The 15623-nt window shown below is 34.5% G+C and overlaps 4 protein-coding genes across 4 annotated transcripts; 1 reads left to right on the top strand and 3 right to left on the bottom strand.

The window, feature by feature from the left end:
- The first annotated feature begins 1806 nt into the window (after positions 1–1806).
- Positions 1807–3131, top strand: LOC124434081 (diphthine methyltransferase-like). The gene has a single exon (XM_046983954.1). The coding sequence runs from the start codon at positions 1878–1880 to the stop codon at positions 2949–2951; it is 1074 nt and encodes a 357-aa protein (XP_046839910.1). The 5' UTR covers positions 1807–1877; the 3' UTR covers positions 2952–3131.
- A 386-nt stretch (positions 3132–3517) lies between these two features.
- LOC124435232 lies at positions 3518–15607 on the bottom strand. The gene is made up of 29 exons (XM_046985173.1): positions 15378–15607; positions 15010–15066; positions 14907–14934; positions 14627–14681; positions 14396–14547; positions 14263–14318; positions 13259–13325; positions 13143–13187; positions 12734–12848; positions 12266–12643; positions 11824–11930; positions 11665–11755; positions 11549–11571; positions 11388–11461; positions 7272–7328; positions 7168–7195; positions 6892–6946; positions 6662–6813; positions 6533–6588; positions 6060–6126; positions 5944–5988; positions 5634–5673; positions 5068–5445; positions 4628–4734; positions 4467–4558; positions 4347–4373; positions 4196–4269; positions 3674–3835; positions 3518–3533 (listed from the first exon to the last, which is right to left on the bottom strand). Exons 1-29 carry the CDS (start codon positions 15486–15488, stop codon positions 3518–3520), a joined length of 2715 nt encoding a protein of 904 aa, XP_046841129.1. The 5' UTR covers positions 15489–15607.
- LOC124434089 (protein ZINC INDUCED FACILITATOR 1-like) lies at positions 6460–7873 on the bottom strand. The gene is made up of 6 exons (XM_046983965.1): positions 7804–7873; positions 7272–7328; positions 7168–7195; positions 6892–6946; positions 6662–6813; positions 6460–6588 (listed from the first exon to the last, which is right to left on the bottom strand). Exons 1-6 carry the CDS (start codon positions 7849–7851, stop codon positions 6494–6496), a joined length of 435 nt encoding a protein of 144 aa, XP_046839921.1. The 5' UTR covers positions 7852–7873; the 3' UTR covers positions 6460–6493.
- On the bottom strand, positions 10194–11457 carry LOC124434090 (protein ZINC INDUCED FACILITATOR-LIKE 1-like). The gene is made up of 3 exons (XM_046983966.1): positions 11388–11457; positions 10888–11049; positions 10194–10660 (listed from the first exon to the last, which is right to left on the bottom strand). The coding sequence occupies exons 1-3, from the start codon at positions 11447–11449 to the stop codon at positions 10489–10491; spliced, it is 396 nt and encodes a 131-aa protein (XP_046839922.1). The 5' UTR covers positions 11450–11457; the 3' UTR covers positions 10194–10488.
- Positions 15608–15623: the final 16 nt, after the last annotated feature.

Below are 15623 nucleotides of genomic sequence, written 5' to 3'. Positions count from 1 at the left end.
GATTGTGAAAAAAATTTGGTTTTAAGAATGAACCTGAATTTGTCGTTTTCTTCTTTCGTCATCCATTATCTTCCGTCATCCAGATTGCAGTTTTTCCGTTCATCCTCATCGGGCACCAAAATCCTTTGAGATCAACCGCCATTTCCAAGAGTACATTACAATTGATAAATCATCCCCATATTCCAATATCAATGGCTAACAGTTACCATAGTTACGTATTGACGTTCCCATATACTGTACAATACCGCTGTCTTTCTCCGTGTAACCAGCTCTAAATCTGAAAAGTTTTTTCTTTACCGAATAAAGGCAAAGTACATCACGAAGAAAGTCATTGCACAAAACAACATGATGATCAAAATATCCATAAACATCTTGCCATATACCATACATACATACAATCCAAAAGAAGTCTCCGATATTCCGTAAAATGCCGACTGTAGAAAAGATTCATATTGAATGTAAACTGACCATGCGTCTAACAGTGGGGCCCTTCACTGTCAAATACACGAGCGTCAACATTCGCAAGAATCAAAACTACAGACAAACATCATACAGGTCACCAAGTAACGTTAGTCGGTTCATCTCGATTAAAGGTTTAGATTCCACTCTATTAAATAAGAAAAAGCAGGTTAGTAGCGTACAAAAACACTGTGATGCAATCTAGATCGTATTGAGGAAAAGCAATTGAGTTTACATCATTTTGTAGGGCGTATCAACAAACGCAATGAATTCAACGGTTTCTGTCGGTGTGATTGAGGCTGTTTCTCGAAATGCGCTTGTTGAGCCAAAGTAAAGGATAGTTTTGACGTAAAATCATAGAGAATTGTTCAGTTAGTTGACCACAGTTGAACTACGTTCAAAGGAAGCAGTGTTGAGTCCTGAAAGAGAAATCTTCCATACTTTCGTCAATTGAAGAATTTGCCATAGGATGTCAGCCTTGATATAATTCACACAAACCACATGCACACATTTATATACGATTGAATCCCATTCAAATTTCACAGTAAAAAAGTCTTTGTGGCGAGATTTCCCACAGGAAATGACTGAAAACAACAATTTGTATTGCAGAGAGATGAATTTTAAATCCTAGGAATTTAAAATACATTCCAAGTACAGAGTGTGTGAAAAAAAAGATCTTTAGAAATCCAAGGGAAAACCGTTTATATAGAACATACAAATTGCAGCTACCGCATATAGCAAATCCCCAACATGAAATTCTTGTGAATTGCGTTTACGCCAGCTTAAAGATAAATAAGTAAAATAACTGCTTAATCATTCAAAGTCCAAACGATGGATGATTTCATAAGTTACATGGAGGATCAAAAAAGAATACCTTTTGCAATTAACGTATAGCGATAAGCCAATAGGTGCATAAGGTATTGTCGTATTTTCTATAACAGTATTGTCTACGTGCGTCTATTGCATATCCTTTTTTTACTAGCAAAATATTTTTCGCATGTAGAGATTGCTTTACTGTTTTGCCCTTGGGACATTATTAAATATAAATGCTTTGCAGAAAAGAATTCAATAGAGCAATACTTCAACATGGGTTTCTAGTACATAGCTTTGCGAAAAAACGAAATAACGTAAAGTCATGAATGCACAATACTTTCCTCCAAATTGCACACTAAAGTGTTCATGGCTTTCATCACAAACAGTAAAAAAGAGCTTTAAACGAACAAATCAATTCAATGAAATACTTCAGGAAATGCTCCTTTTTTCAATTCTGGCAAGCGTCAGGAATTGTGTGCTGCCTCGCTGGCACTCAGTATTTATTAGTACGTTCTCGGTATTCATCACGTTTTCTCAACTTCTCTGTCTAGTGTTTACCTTGAACACCTTTTGCTTATAAGATCTTAGGAGACATTGAATTCTTGATGACGTCTTCAGTATTTACAATAGCTCAACTTGATACAAAGTTCCACGCCGATAGTGTGGAATGGTGTCGAGAAAATACAAAGTATCTTGCCTGTGGGACATATCAGCTAATTGAAGATAGCCAGTCAGACAGTAGTGAAAAATCAAGCCAGAATAATTCAAGAATTGGGAGCATTATTTTGCTGAAATATAATTTTTTATTGAAGAATGTGGTTGAAGTTCAAAATATCGCGACTTTCGCCATTACAGACATGAAATGGAATACCGTCAATAACTCAACTTTACTCTCTGTTGCCGGTTCATCTGGCAAAGTTGAGGTCTATTGTTTAACTGAGAATAATGACAATGCAAAACTGCAAAGTTTAAGCTCATTTGACATATGCTCACCCAAACTGACACTATCCTTGGACTGGGGTGGTAGTGACAAGAGATACTTTGCTGTTAGTGATTCAGGAGGTTGGGTTACAATTTTAAGCATTAAAGATCACAGTGGTGAAATAGTAATCAAGCAAAGTTGGAAAGCACACACCTTTGATGCATGGGTAGTTGCATATGACTATTGGAATAAGAACATTGTTTTTTCTGGTGGTGATGATTGTCATTTAAAGGCTTGGGACATTAGAACTGATTGTCTTCGACCAACATTTGTAAATAAACATCACACAATGGGTGTTTGTGCTATTCAAAGCAGTCACTTGCATGAACATCTCTTTTCTAGTGGTGGCTATGACGAGTTAGTCCACATCTGGGATCATCGGATGATTAAGGATCCATTGTCAAGTTGTAATGTTGGAGGTGGAATATGGAGACTTAAGTGGCATCCACAGAAAGCAAATTATCTCTTGGCAGCTTGCTGTCATTCAGGGTTTCATGTTTTGTCAATTAATGACCAGGAAAAGTTTAACATGCAAGTGATTGCTTCATACAAAGCCCACAAATCTCTGGCATATGGTGCAGACTGGGGCAACACCATTGCCAACAATGCTGATGGTTTGAATGATGTCATTGGTACATGTTCATTTTATGACCATAGATTTGATTTATGGCAGATTAACTATCCTACTTCCTTTTAAGAAAAACGTCATGGTGATGTATTTATCATGGCAGATGAGTTGCTTGTAGAATAATACATGTAAAATTGTACAAGGAAATGTAATTTTTTCATTTATTTATCATAGAAACAATTACATAGGGGGGAGGGGGATATTGATTTTACCAGTGAATGACAATAAATTTTACTTTTCAGCAGTAAAGTCACCAATTCGTGTGTAAGAAACGAAGCATTAACAAAGTTAAGTACATGAAATCATTAGATTGTCTGGGTTCAACACTCCTACCATTCACACAATTCATGGATGAATTAAGTGCCAGTCAGCAATATATTCGAAATCATTAATTTATCACTCAGCGTTTAGTTATTGCTGATTCTTCAACACAACAAAGGATGATTATCGTTAGATAAAAATTGAACCCAAGGAAAATGAACACAAGTTTCTCATTGAATGGAAAGTTGAGACCAGATTTTATTGACCACGAAAACATACTGCCTGAAAATGTGGGAGATATTGCCCTGAAATGTGTGAAAAAGCTTCACGTCAAATGAAAGTAATTTACTATTTCATTAACAGATCAACAATACTTAGTCAATTTGCAGCCTGAAACACACATTAGAAAATTGTGAACCAGTTACACCCTCAGCTGAATAAAAAGTTGGTCCAAAAACTGATTGGGAGAATCTGCACCCCCCTGCTTACAGCCTGTAAAAACCCAATTCAATATAGACCATTACACAAACCTGGCAGCACAGGATACCATCATTGCTAAACCATGCGCAGTTGCTCTGAGATCTGACGTAACACAATTATTGAGCATGATAAACTGTCCAGTAAAACAACAGCCCTGTGCCACCCTGTTCAATATCATCACAATAATGATGACAACTTTCAGCACAACGCCACTAAAGTAATAAAAATACACTTTTTCATCTTTATGCACGCATTACGTTTCTCTCAAACGACATAAAAATTTAAATGTAACGTAATTTTTTGACCAGGAATTCGTAGCGCTACGAAACACAGGACTAAGAGAGAAGGGTGAATAGTAATATATTAAACTCTGATAGACTTTCAATTTTCAAATATGTCACGCTTTCAAAAGAATTAAGTTGGGCATTAAGCTGTATGTATGAATTTTCACACTCCCTCCCCTTCAATAAGCATTATAGTTTCGACTCAACGTTGATCCACGTATAAGGCAGGAATTAAAATTCAAAATTAATTGGACGCATACAACACAATTATTCTTGCTTGATTATTACCTGTTTAAGAGAATACTTGTTGATGGAAAAACGACAGTGAAAAACATGGCAATACCTAACATGATGAATTGGGTCTAAAAAAACAAAGGTTCAATTAAACCAAACAAATAATGCAATCCAAGTAGAGAAGTTTTCGCAATTTTTTGCATACCTTTATTAATCCAAAAAATTTGACCATCTGAATAGAGAAAAAGATTTCAAAAATCTCTTTTAACGGAAAATTCAAAAAACTCATGCTAAATTGAGGATAGGAAGGATATGAAATACATACTCTTGGAAAGATAATGAAGTTACCAATCGCACAAGCAACACCAACACATGTTAAAGTAAAACCAAGGTCATTTGTATCAAAATCAAGACCACCTACGACAAATCAAACAACAAGACATGAAGAACGTTATTTAGAAAAACACCCTTGATCACATAACTGACCAAGTTCTCTACCAGTGGCTGCCCATAAACTGTACATCTCGTGTTCAGCAACGACAGCGAAACAAAAAACAGTATAAACGCTGATAAGATATCTGACATTCCTGTTTCTAAAAAGATAAAATCACAAAGGATATTTGATGATGTTTCTCGAACAAAACATAAAAAAAACGAAACAGAAAATTTGCACACGCCCTTGTGGAAATCAGCTATAGTTGATGCAGTCACAGCGTGTAAACATAAAGTTTTCATTTACCTTTATCCATCCGTAAAAATTCATATCAACCGGCAAAGAGCTTCCTTTTGTATACAAATTAATGTTTTTTAGGGTTGAATTTCAAAACTGAAGTCACTGATATCATAAAGGGACGCTGTCTTTACAGGAGAAAAACTCACAAAAAGCGATGATTAAGATAACAAATTGATGCATATCCATCGTCTACCTGCAAAGTTGAGCAAGTTTACTCTTCTTGAAGGAATTGAAATATCTTCTAGCCACTGTTTCTTTTGGTGTTTCAGCATTCGCCAAGTTCGACAATTCTTGATTGAGCTCGTCATCAACAACTCCCAGCGAGCCTGGTTGTCTTCTAAAAGGCAAGTTGGGTAGAGCAATCTTTGAACCAGCGAACGATACAGAATCTTGAGAAGATTTTCTAAACGTCACTTCCTCGTCATGTGGTTGAGGAGAAGAACTACTTGTGGACGAATGGCCTTTACTGGAACTAGTCACACGTTTTCGGGATACTTGTTCACTCTCGTTGTCATCACTGATATTCAAGTCTGCTGGTTTTGGAGACGAGTCTATCTTCTTTATGACTTTACTATAGTAAAGAACAATAGAGAGGACACTTATAAAATGAAACTAACAAACAACAAAAACAAAATGGAAGAATTAAAGGATAAATAAAAACCTTTTAGATGACAGTGTTTCCGGTAGCTTAAAATATACCATTATAAAACCGACAAACAAGATGATAGCGTTGACGAGACAGGGGAAAAATACGGAAACCTCTCAAAGAAATCGTCTAAAATTGACAATTTATCAAAAGCTGTAATAGTTCACAAACATAACATTATTAAATTTGACAAAAACTCGTAAATCTAACGTGTTGGAACTTTTGTACTTCTTCATGATAGCATTAATTTGCAACCGGACATAAAACAAACGCAGTCAAAATGACAGTATATTCAATGCCACTTTTCATATAATTTTGGAGGTCAAGAAGCATTTTGTAAATACTGGAACAAAATGTAGTCTATATTTCCCTCCTCTGTGAGCTAATTCACTAATTTTACTACCTTACAGGCGTTTTACTTACTGCCTTTGAAAATTGAATATTTTGATGCTGGTTTAGAAAGATAGCCTAAAAATATAATAAAATTGTAAAGAGAACTTGAAAAAGCTTAATTATTTAAAAACATCAAAGATGCCAACCTCCAATAGCAGGACCAATTATTAAACCACTGTTATAAGCTGTCACAACTAATGACATTGCTAAAGCCTGCAAAAAGAAGTGATCTTATTTTTCATTTGAAGATGCATCTTAGGGGCTATCAGAAAAAACCTATTTGGTATATACATCTTGGCATGATCTTTGACATAAGATCTTTGACATGATCATAATAAAATCTTGCAAGATCACACGAAAAAATCTTGCCATGATCTTGCATGATTTTAGCAAGATCATAATGGGATCTTGCAATGATCTTGGAAATACTAAGAAACTATGTCAGCTAAGCCATTACCCACTAAAGCACAAGTGAAATAAACCACTATTGCTGAGGTAAACAAACCTATCATTGGTCACCTGGTTCTCAAATATTACCAAGCAAAATGTGCAAAACTCTAAGGATGAACGCAGTAAAAACTCATAGATGAAATGCCATAGAAGTATTATGGGTTTTTACCTGATTTGTATTATCACTGATTTCTGCAAGTACTGCCTTTGTTGTGCCAACAACACCTGAATTTTTTCCAATTTGTCATTATTTATATTAATAATTTGCAAACATCAATTTTCAATTAGTACATGGTACCTCCAAATAAACCAATCACAAATCTTATCACAAATGCCATTTCAAATGAGTTTGAGAAGCCAAAAGCAATCATAAAAACTCCAATAATAATAGTGCACATCAGCAAAACCTTTCTTCGACCAATCTTGTCAGATAACCAGCCCCACAAATAGCTACAAAGTAAACAAGAAATGTTTAGCTTGTTAGGTGGCAAACCAAATTAAATCAAACTGGAATTTTTCTTTTATCACCTTGTTATAAGCCTCCCAACAAAAACTGATGATGCCACCAAACCAACATAATATCCTGAAAATGAAATGATAGGAATTCACTTATAATTATACATGTTAGGGAAGAAACATTGTGAAAAGAAAAGTTTTCTCTGTGGAACAAATATAACATCCTATAAACATATTTGGTGCATTACATTTCTTAAACATTGTATTAGTGTGAAGATCATTAACCTGGCTACAACATATTTAGCAAAGTTCCATGAACAAGCAAATGAGCTTCATAAAACTACTTACCAGCATCTTCATCTGAAATTCCAAAGCTCTAAATGATAAGGAGACATAAATGTTGGAAATCAACAGTCACGTAAACATATGACTTGAAAACAAAACGTCGTTACCTTGATCATGTCAGGTAAAAAGGAAAATAATACTTGCAAAGAAATTGCATTTCCAATCTAAACATGAAAAAAAGGGGCTTCTCATTTAATAGTTTCTAGAAAGCATTTACTTTGTTCGTAAATCTTTTTCACTAAATCAATTGATTGAATAGTGCCACTTGTAAAGATTGAATGAAAGCCTATAATTAACATTTACATAAAATATTTTTTCAAAATCTCTATCTGACAAAAAATAAACAAAACTGGGTAAAAATGCGCTATAACTGGATCAATATAGTATAGAAAAGGACCACTGCAGTTTGGCGGACACCTTGGACGCTGACCCAAACCTTAACCGTATAATCCTAAGCAAAATGAGCCCGCGCTCTCGATACAAGCGCTTCGGGCTTCGGGGCGCTAAACTAAACTATAGTCTAGCCTATAAAAATATGTTGACAGTAATGATGAAAAACCAAGCAATTTTTTACAGTTTTCGATTGCAATCGGGTTCAGACAGCTAAGACACATTACACATTAACAAATATTACCATACTGATGAACAAGGCGAGTATGATCCATTTTGGTAAAGGAGTTTGATCATTTACTTTTCCAAAAGTAGAAAATTTGAGAGAAAGCCATGTCAGTAAGCCACACTGCATTTTTCGTATAAAGATGCCCGTCGCTTAACAAACGTGGCAAAACGGTTAACTGGAATAGATAAATTGAAATAAATTGTGTCATTGCACCTATTTATATGCGTGCATTTATGTAATTATTTTATCAATTTATGGTGATCTTTGTTGTATTTATGTAATTCATTAAAGGCAATGGTAATATTTGTTAATTGTTTTGACAATCTCAGTAGCTGCCCCTCCCCTGATCTAAGCTTCAACCATTGAAATTTAACAAAGACAGCAATTATAAAACAAGATTAGTTCTTTGTTTGGTACTTCACTGTACCTTACAACACGTAGGTTCGGGCTTTTCAAAGAAAACCTGTGGTTGTTCTATTTTACTAATTCATTATCATAACATTGACCAACTGAAATACAGAAATAGAAATTTTTCAACAAGGGGCCATAAACAACGGCGGGAAAATTTAAATACCAGCGTTTCCAAAAACTTCAGCGCACAACTGCGGTAATGCAAAATTATGGATAAAGACGGGAAATTTAACGGACTAAAAAACCTTCATAGCAACATGCATGATCGAAAAGGTCTCGAGTGTAGTCAACGGACTCGTTTGCTGTAAGATCGTAAAATGGATTTGAGTCATTTGACAAGAGCTTCCATACCAAAAGTTCAGAAAATGGAATAAAACAAGAGGACACTGAATATGAGCGTATGGAAAAGGAAAGTAGTTTGATCAACTCCATCAAGAATGTGTATGGAGAGAAAGGGCTAAACTTATGTCAACCAAAGATTTTTGTTGGTAATATAAGTTACAAATTGTCCACCACTCAGTTACAGGAATTTTTCTCCAGTTTTGGTCGCGTGATTTCTGCTCAAATTATCAAAGATCGTGTTAAGAAGAGATCTAAGGGGTAAGTAGGGGCACCAAGGTATACAGAGTAAGAATTTAGCATTGTATGAACGAGTAATGTACAAGGAGAAAGTGCTGCATGAACTGAATGGACAAGGGCATTTACTTATTTGTATTTTATTCTTAGGTATGGTTTTGTTACATTCAGTAATGATATTGAAGTTGAGAAGGTACTCCAGGCATCTGATGAAGAGCTCATCTTAGATGGAAGGTATATTTTTGATTGCGCAAACAAGTGAAAATCTTATTCAGATTGATAAAAGAACACTTACCTTTATAATATTGTTTTATGCTTGCTTTAGGTCTAACTATCAATGTTTCAAGGTGGATGTCATAATTTATAATCCCTGAATCTTTCACACTCGCCACGATCATTTACCGATTATTCACAATATCTTATTGGTAAGATCATATTGCAATTTCTTCCTTTAAAATCGAAGGTTGACTCTCGACGTTATTCAATCAGTATTCGTTTTGTTAAATTCACGTTACTAACTATTTGGCCTTTAACCGTTTTTCACAGCCCAAAACTGTTCTCAATTGGAAGACATAAATTTATCAGGCATCAAAGTAACGATGCGTTCTTTAAAAGAGATGAGTTGCAGATGTTCAAAGCTTAAGGTGAAAATAAGTGTTTCCATCGATACAATGAGGTGGTTTTCAACACGAAAACATATCTTTTGCAGAAAGTTACGCTGCGGAAATGTTATAAAGTAAATGAAAAAGCGTAAGAAATATGAGTATGAAATATTGTGTTGAATAATTTCGTGTGATGAAAAACGACATGAATTATTTTCAAATAAGGCTGTGGTGGCTGTTCAAACAATGTCAAGATTTAGAATACATCGACATAGCTGGGAATACAAGAATCACTGGCCAGGTATAAGTATACCCTCCTATATACGAGTTGTATGCCATTCTAGTAACTGTAAAAAAAATGAGGTATACTTCTAGGAAACGTTATACATGCACACCATTGTGAATGGTAGAGTTCTTAAAAGAACCACCTCAAAGCCTCATAAAACTCTTAGTTAAAAAACGCGATGCATCCCCCGGGCTTCTCCTTTGTTGCTAAGCTATGTCGATCCTTAAACTACCTTTGCATTTACAGCATTCTTTAAAAGTATTTTTACATCTTATTCTATTTAGTATATCAAATTCCATAGATGATAGATGTTGTTATTTAGCAGTAGATAAATACCCAATTTTGCAGTAAAATCCAGTGGGAATATGATCCTCAGTGGATCTCATAAGTTATACAGGCAACACTGGTGTACATTAAAGATCATTGGATGCTAGTCTGAATATCACAATTGGGGTTAATATAGTTATACAAACGTTTAAGATGGAAATTTGGAAAACTGAGAGAAAATTATAAGAATCATGTTTAGATGCAGAAGTTTCGATATATGATGGGTGTTATTGTTTATGTCTAGCCGATAAAATCTACAATATATCATTTATTTATAATAGAAGCATTTTCCATGAGGGGTTGGGGGGTATTGATTTTGCCAGTGAATGACAATAAATTTTACTCTTCAGCAGTGAAGTCAACTATTCGTGTGTAAGAAACGAAGCATTAACAAAGTTAAGTACATGAAATAATTAGATTTCTTGGTTCAACACTTCTACCATTCACACAATGCACGGATGGATTAAGTGCCAGTCAGCAATATATTCGAAATCATGGTTTTATCACTCACAGTGTTTACTTACTGCTGATTCGTCAACACAACAAAGGATGATTATCGTTAGATAAAAAATGAACCCAAGGAAAATGAATACAAATTTCTCATTGAACGGAAAGTTGAGACCAGATGTTATTGACCACGAAAACATACTGCCTGAAACTGTGGGAGATATTGCCCTGAAATGTGTGAAAAAGCTTCACGTCAAATGAAAGTAATTTACTATTTCATTAACAGATCAACAATACTTAGTCAATTTGCAGCCTGAAACACACATTAGAAAATTGTGAACCAGTTACACCCCTCAGCTGAATAAAAAGTTGATCCAAAAACTGATTGGGAGAATCTGTACCCCCCTGCTTACAGCCTGTAAAAAACCATATTCAACATAGACCATTACACAAACCTGGCAGCACAGACAGCAGTCATTGCTAAACCATGCGCAGTTGCTCTGAGATCTGACGTAACACAATTATTGAGCATGATAAACTGTCCAGTAAAGCAACAGCCCTGTGCCACCCTGATCAATATCATCACAATAATGATGACAACTTTCAGCACAACGCCACTAAAGTAACAAAAATACACTTTTTCATCTTTACGCACGCATTACGTTTCTCTCAAACGACACAAAAATTTAAAAGTAACGTAATTTTTTGACCAGGAATTCGTAGCGCTACGAAACACAGGACTATATATTAAACTCTGCCAGACTTTCAATTTTCAAATATGATACGCTTTCAATAGAAATCGGTTGGGCATTAAGCTGTATGTATGAATTTTCACACTCCCTCCCCTTCGATAAGCATTCTAGTTTCGAATAAACGTTGACCCACGTATAAGGCAGGAATTAAAATTCAAAACTAATTGATGCATAAAACACAAATATTCTTGCTTGATTATTACCTGTATAAGAGAATACTTGTTGATGGAAGAACGACAGTGAAAAACATGGCAATACTTAACATGATGAATTGGGTCTAAAAAAACAAAGGTTCAATTAAACCAAACAAATAATGCAATCCAAGAAGATATTTTAAAGTTTTCGACATTTTTTGCATACCTTTATTTGTCCAAAAAATTTGACCATCTGAATAGAGAAAAAGATTTCAAAAATCTCTTTTAACGGAAAATTCAAAAAACGTATGCTCAAATGAGGATAGGAAGAATATGAAATACATACTTTGGAAAGATAATGAAGTTAGACGTCACACAAGCAACACCAACACATGTTAAAGTAAAACCAAGGTCATTTGTATCGAAATCCAGACCACCTACGACAAATCAAACAACAAACATGAAGAACTTTCTATATGAAAACACCCTTGATCACATAACTGACCATGTTCTCTACCAGTGGCTGCCCATAAACTGTACATCTCGTGTTCAGCAACGACAGCAAAAGAAAAAACAGTATAAACGCTGATAACATATCTGACATTCCTGTTTCTAAAAAGATAAAATCACTAAGGATTTTTGATGATATTCTCGAACAAAACATAAAAAAAACGAAACAGGAAATTTTCACACGCCCTTGTGGAAATCAGCTATAGTTGATGCAGTCACAGCGTGTAAACATAAAGTTTTCATTTACCTTTATCCATCCGTAAAAATTCATATCAACCGGCAAAGAGCTTCCTTTTGTATACAAATTATTGTTTTTTTTAGGGAGGGAATTTCAAAACTGAAGTCAATGATATCATACAGGGACGCTGTCATTACAGGAGAAAAACTCACAAAAAGCGATGATTAAGATAACAAATTGATGCATATCCATCGTCTACCTGCAAAGTTGAGCAAGTTTACTCTTCTTGAAGGAATTGAAATATCTTCTAGCCACTGTTTGCTTTTGTGTTTCAGCATTCAGCAAGTTCGAGAAATCTTGATTGAAGTCGTCATCAACACATCCTAGCGAGCCTGGTTGTCTTTCAAAATACAAGTTTGGTAGAGCAGTCATTGAACCAAAGAAATATAAAGAATCTTGAGCAGATTTTCTAAACGTCACTTCCTTGTCATGTAGTTGAGGAGAAGAACTACTTATGGACGAATGGCCTTTACTGGAACTAGTCACACGTTGTCGTGATACTTGTTCACTATTGTTATCATCATTGATTGTCAAATCTGTTGGTTTTGCAGACGAGTCTATCTTCTTTATGGCTTTTCTATAGTGAAGAACAATAGAGAGGACACTTATAAAATGAAACTAACCAGCAACAAAAACAAAATGGAAGAATTGAAGGATAAATAAAAACCTTTTAGATGCCAGTGTTTCCGGTAGCTTAAAATATACCATTATAAAACCGACAAACAAGATGATAGCGTTGACGAGACAGGGGAAAAAGTATGCAAACCTCTTAAAGAAATCGTCTAAAATTGACAATTTATTAAAAGCTGTAATAGTTCACAAACATAACATCATTAAATTTGACTAAACTCCGTAAATTTGACATGTTGGCACATTTGCACTTCTTCATGATAGCATTAATTTCCAAACGGTCATAAAATAAACGCAGTCAAAATGATAGTATATTCAATGCCACTTTTCATTTAATTTTGGAGGTCAAGAAGCATTTTGTAAATACTGGAACAAAATGTAGTCTATATTTCCCTCCTCTGTGGGCTAATTCTCTAATTTTACTACCTTACAGGTGTTTTACATACTGCCTTTAAAAATTGAATATTTTGATGCTGGTTTAGATAGATAGCCTAGAAATATAATAAAATTGTAAAGAGAACTTGAAAAAGCTTAATTATTTAAAAACATCAAAGATGCCAACCTCCAATAGCAGGACCAATTATTAAACCACTGTTCCAAGCTGTCACAATTAGAGACATTGCTAAAGCCTGCAATAAGAAGTGAGTTAATTTTGATTTGAAGATGCATCGAAGGGGCTATCAGACAAAAACCTACTTGATATATACATCTTGGTAAGATCTTTGACATGATCATAATAAAATCTTGCAAGATTTTGGAAATATCACAATTGCAATATCATGTCAAGATCATTGCCATAATCACACAAGATTTTAGCAAGATCTTGGAAAGAACTTGGAAAGATCTTGCAAAGATCATAAGATTTGGGGAAATCTATTAATGATTATGTGATGAACATGTCAAGGTCTTGAAAGAGTAAGATAAAATCTTAGCCAAGCACATTTCCGTGATTTTGGCATGTGCTTGAAGTGATCTTGTTAAGATCACACCAAGATCTTGGAAGATCATGCCAAGATGTCACAGTAGATTTAGGCATTAAATCTTGGCTGTATCTTGGCAAGATCATACTACAATCATGACATCGATTATGCAAATCTTGCCAAGGCTTAGGAAAGATCTTACAAGACCTTTTCAAAATGCTCAACCAGAGTGATCAATCACATTGTCTAGATACTGATTTAGTTTTTCAATGAAAACCCATATTCCATAGTAAATCTTCCGACTACATAGTGAACAGGTCCTACAAATAGTTGGTGCAGCAAGTCCATAAGTTTAGTTGAGATATGCAAATTTTGTAAGACCATCCTCATTCAATTCTTTAGAAAGCTGATGTTTTTAGAGTGATTAAACACCAAATACTTGCATAATGCATACCAGGACTAAGAAACTATGTCAGCTAAGCCATTACCCACCAAACCACCAGTGAAATAAACCACTATTGCTGAGGTAAATCAGCCTATCAATGGTGACCTGGTTTGCAAATAATACCCCGCAAAATTAGCAAAACTCTAAGTATAAATGCAGTAAAAATCAGAGATGAAATGATGAAGTATTATCTTTTTTTACCTGATTTGTATTATCACAGATTTCTGCAAGTACTGCCTTTGTTGTGCCAGTAACACCTGAATTTTACTCAATTTGTCATTTATTATTTATATTAATAATTTGCAAACATCAATTTTCAATTAGTACATGGTACCTCCAAATAAACCAATCACAAATCTAATCACGAGTGCCATTTCAAATGAGTTTGAGAAGCCAAAAGCAATCATAAAAACTCCAATAATAATAGTGCACATCAGCATTACTTTTCTTCGACCAATCTTGTCAGATAACCAGCCCCAGAAATAGCTACAAAGTAAACAAGAAATGTTTAGCTTCTTAGGTGGCAAACCAAATTAAATCAAACTGGAATTTTTCATTATAACACCTTGATATAAACCTCCCAAGAAAAACTGATGATGCCACAAATCCAACATAATATCCTGAAAATGAAATGATAGGAATTCACTTATAATTATACATGTTAGAGAAGAAACATTGTGAAATAAAAAGTTTTCTTCTGTGGAACAAAAGTAACATTATCCCATAAACATACTAGGTGGATTACATTTCTGAAACATTGTATTAGTGTGAAGATCATTAACCTGGCTACAACATATTTAGCAAAGTTCCATGAACAAGCAAATGAGCTTCATAAAACTACTTACCAGCATCTTCATCTGAAATTCCAAAGCTCTAAATGATAAGAAGACATAAATGTTGGAATCAACAGTCACACCTACGTATGACTTGAAAACAAAACGTCGTTACCTTGATCATGTCAGGTAAAAAGGAAAATAATACTTGCAAAGAAATTGCATTTCCAATCTAAACATGAAAAAAAGGTGCTTTTCATTTAATAGTTTCCACAAAGCCTTTATTTTGTTAGATAAATCTTTTTCACTAATTCAATTGATTGAATCATGCCACTTGAAAAGATTAAATGAAGGCCTATGATTAACATTTACATGAAATATTCTTTTCAAAATCTCTATCTGACAAAAAGAAAACAAAACTGGATGAAAATGCGCTAAAACTGGATCAATATAATATAAAAATATTCAAGCAATTTTCTTTTTGCAGTTTGACATAACAATCACGTTCAGACAGCTAAGGCACATTACATTAACAAATATTACCATACTGGTGAACAAGGCGAGTATGATCCATTTAGGTAAAGGAGTTTGATCTTTAACTTTTCCAAAAGCAGAAAATTTGAGAGAAAGCCATGCCAGTAAGCCACATTGCATTTTTCATATAAAGATGCTCGTCGTCGCTAAACAAACGTGGCAAAACGGTTAACTGGCGTAAATAAATTGTGTCATTGCACCTTTTCATGGTGATCTTTGTTCGTATTACGTAATTCATAAACGGCGATGGTAATA

The sequence above is a fragment of the Xenia sp. Carnegie-2017 genome, unplaced genomic scaffold, assembly GCF_021976095.1.
Source record: "Xenia sp. Carnegie-2017 unplaced genomic scaffold, XeniaSp_v1 HiC_scaffold_14, whole genome shotgun sequence".
Classification (NCBI taxonomy): Eukaryota; Metazoa; Cnidaria; class Anthozoa; order Malacalcyonacea; family Xeniidae; genus Xenia; species Xenia sp. Carnegie-2017.
Note: the sequence above shows the minus strand (reverse complement) of the source record. Positions and strands in the feature narration are given on the sequence as shown.